At 31.3% G+C, this 3,852-nt stretch overlaps 1 protein-coding gene across 1 annotated transcript in view; it reads right to left on the reverse strand.

Annotated features, from left to right (window-relative positions):
- LOC148945694 (uncharacterized) overlaps positions 1–3,521 on the reverse strand; it is a 4,828-nt gene extending 1,307 nt beyond the window's left edge. The window contains exons 1-2 of the mRNA XM_089098242.1: positions 3,318–3,521; positions 139–309 (exon numbers count right to left, since the gene is read on the reverse strand). Coding sequence (XP_088954368.1) covers positions 139–309; positions 3,318–3,360 — 214 coding nt within the window. The 5' untranslated portion in view covers positions 3,361–3,521. The remainder of the gene's footprint in view (positions 1–138; positions 310–3,317) is intronic.
- Positions 3,522–3,852: the final 331 nt, after the last annotated feature.

The following is a 3,852-nucleotide window of genomic DNA, read 5'->3' on the forward strand; positions in this document are numbered from 1 at the left end:
AACATTTTTTTTCGAAACTATTAAGATGGAATAAACACCTATCTCTCACGCCCAGCGACAATTTCAATGGAAGAATAACATACACCTTCATATTTTGGAAACGCAAAAAGACAGAATATCTACACATATGAAGCATACCTTCGTCCCCGTCAATGTTCGGCTCCAGTTTAACAAGGTTAGCATTATGTTGACCATCTCCAGAGATGCCAGGAGAAATAGTAAAAAGTTTGGCTTCATGTTTCATTAACAGCATAGGCTGTGTGCTTCCAAAAATATCTTTATCCTCATCTGAAGATGTGTCTTGGGCTTCTACAAAAATTAGAGTAAAAATTAAATATAATCCTCAATACAAAACAATATGATAAGTCATAAAACATTTAAAATGCCACACAATTTTTATATAGCAGTTCATGGAGGAGAAAAGGTAAATTGATCCTGCCAGCATCTAGACACTTTTTAAATATATACAAAAAAAAAAGAACAATAGATTTGGAAAAGAAACAATATCACAAGAAAAGCACCCGATTATCATAGGTTCTGTCAAAAAGTTTTTTCATCAAGGTTGAAGTCATAGCTGCTTCCTAGTAAAGAGCCAATCATCTGTAGTAACAGAACGTTTAAGACTAATTTAGAGAAAATACTTTTATTTTAAGCTGATAAGTGCCTCACCACTAAGGTGACGATGATGAGTGGCAAGAATGTTGACAATTATTTTGGGTGTCTTTAAGGTTGAAAACCCTAAGCCCGAGGTTTAAAATATCCAGTCTTGAACATCAGATTCTTGTAGAAGGTGAAAACTAAAATATGCCTATTGAGAAAAACAGCGAAATCACAAAAAAAATATTCCCAAAAAGGTGTTCCTACTGATACAAGCAATTTTGTGACAAGCATTATGCTGTAACGTACGCCAAAATGAAAAGATATTTAAATCATTAGGCTCATTAATCCAAAATATTGATGCAAAACGTAGACTAATGCAGGGATTATAGGTAAGTGCTAATTTTCTAATTTTCAGATATCCTAATGTTGAAGTTTTTTCAGTTGGTAACAGGCAACTTTTCAATTCAATCCTGTATTACTTAATTAATTTTAACAAAACTTTTACTTTTTACCAGTCTTGACTAGAGCAAAAATCCTATATGGGGTTAAAAATCCCAAATGGGTTGTTGTTCAAATTTTGGTAATAACAATAACAGTTCGTCAAATTTAGCAGCCCAGTAATTTTTAAGGATTGAAATAAATTTTTAGAAATTTTCAGAAGAGCCTGAAAAAGAATTAACATCAAATAGAAATTAAAACTACAAAATTGAAATCATTATTGTCAAAAACAATATATTACAGACTTGCAGTCCCTCCCCTCCACCCTTTAGCAAAGAGCAAATCATTTGTATCTTCTTATTGATTGTGTCTTTTCATGGCAATTTATTAGCTTTTACTCCCAGAAATTGTTTAATTTTTTAGGAGCTGGACTTCTTTTATTTACTTTTGAATAGTTTGTCTGATAAACATCTTAGATGATATATCTTCTTTTACGTTTCAGAACTGGACCTATAGCTAAAACCAAGTAAATAGAAAACCTCAGCAAATAGTATGCAAAATTTTTCTACAAGAAGTTAATGTTCTACAAAACTATAAAGTGAAAACCCTATTCCTTTGCATATTTATTCCAAAATCTCAACAATTATTCAGGTCAACCTGATGATACTAATTATTTAAGTGATTTTTTTTTTTTTTAAGTGATGATATAATTATTTAAGTGATTTTTTTTAAACAAAAGTCTGATGACCCTCTAAAGTCAAATCGAAATAAAATCACACTATTGGAAATGTTTCCATAACAAACCCTAAACTGGTAACTTGAGAGTCCCACCTTGAATACAAGGGAAAATCATATTTTTGCATGGATAGGACAATTGATGTCCTGCATTTTTCCGGGAACATTTGTGAAAAAACTATAGGTTTGAAGTATAGGGAGAGAACTATTTGAATGACAATGGCAATCTTTAATGCCCTTAACAAATAGAGACTATGCCACAGCTAAAAGACTGATAAATCTAAATCCTAAGATGTCCAATCCATTATTAAAGAAACCATGGGTAAAGAGCCAGGGGGAAATAAGTTTGTCACTATTGTTTATTTTATCAAAGAGTTTGAGCTAATGAACTGTAAGTAAGCGACCCGGCTCAATAGTAACCAAAACTCTAAAGAACAGAATTTTTATACTAGTAAATACATAAGGTGGGAGGATCTTTCCATAGAAAATGTTTCCTTGAGGGAAGGGACATTACTATAAAGGGGGCACCAGATTTCCCTGCATTACTTAAAAAACAATCAGAAATTAAAAAAACAACTTTTTTCAACCGAAAGTAAGGAGCAACATTAAAACTTAAAACGAACAGAAATTATTACGTATATGAGGGGGTTCACCCCCCAGTCAATACCTCACCCTTTATGCTAAAGTTTTTTTTAGTACTTTCAAAAGAGCTATCTATTCTAATTAAACGGCCTTTGTGATTCAGGGTTTTGTGATTCAAATGAAATTCAAACTTTAGCGTAAAGAGTGAGGTATTTTGTTTGTTTCAAGTTTTAATGTTGCTCCTTACTTTCAGACAAAAAAAAAAACTTTTTTTTATTTAATTTGAAAAGGGAGAAATTCTATTTTCCATGCAATACTTTAAAATAAGTATTTTTTAATCAAAACAAGTACATTAATAGGAGTAACTTTATATAATGTCCTTAAACTAAAATAGACTATTCTTGCACCACAGGGAGTTCCCCCCCCTCTCCTGTATAGAGAAAATTTACAATAAGACATAGCATATGCTTTATTAAAAGTATAATTAATATCTATAAAGCCTTGATACTTCAGGATAGAAAATGGCAGAGCTTAGGGAAGATGTGACATTTCATAAACACAAGCTTGACAATGAAGAGATGGGAAAGGTTTGATAAAGCTGAGGTGCTAGACATACTTTCAGATAATTATGCTCTGTCTATTTGCTTTTAAAATTTATGCCTTTTCTCAACAGTCCAATCTCCCTGTTAAAGTAAATAAAAAAGCTCTTCAAAAGTAAGCTAAAAAAAATGGGTTAAATACTTAATTTAAGGGTAATGGTTAATCAAATTGTATAAAAGGCTTGATAAGCAAGGCTTAACTTTGACAAATTTCTTTGCAACAAGTTTTTTTTTTTAATAACAGTTATGTTTTAGGGATTCTTTTATTTTTTAAGTTAAAGAAGTAGAAATGAGCAAGGAATGGTAACAACTCTCCTATTTTTAACCAAAAGCAGCACAAATAAGTAGCAAATTTAAAATTACCTTGCTTAACAGCAGTGATGCCCAACAGTATGGGTGGTTCCATAGTTTGTCAATTAAGTCAAATACACACTCAATCTCTCTTGGCTGTTCCAGGTATTTAGAAATCCCTAGAATCTAAATAATTAATTATTCATTATATGGTACTATATGCCATAATTATATGGTATGGTATTCACCATAATTATATGATATCATATCTTAAAAAGTAGAACAAGGAGCAAAAAACATGTTAAATAGTTGGGAGGTAAAAGTATAATAAATGTAGGAATCCCACACTCAAGACTATTTTATTGACAATCTCAATTTCATAGTGACCAACAGCAATAAAAATAGTCTTATTGTAAGAGTGAGAGGACATCTACTCAGCTTCCCATTTGAGAAAAGATTAAAGGCCACTCACTAATGTGCATGCACCTTTAAAGACACAGGAGGAACTAAGGTCCAAGGTATTGTAAATGGATTGGATTTTTTTTATCCCAAGGACAATCTAATTTTAATTTTAAATAATTGTAATAATTTGTAATTGTAATTTGAA

Source organism: Artemia sp. Qi Xiang Cuo, chromosome 12 (genome assembly GCF_049724085.1).
Source record: "Artemia sp. Qi Xiang Cuo chromosome 12, ASM4972408v1, whole genome shotgun sequence".
Taxonomy (NCBI): Eukaryota; Metazoa; Arthropoda; class Branchiopoda; order Anostraca; family Artemiidae; genus Artemia; species Artemia sp. Qi Xiang Cuo.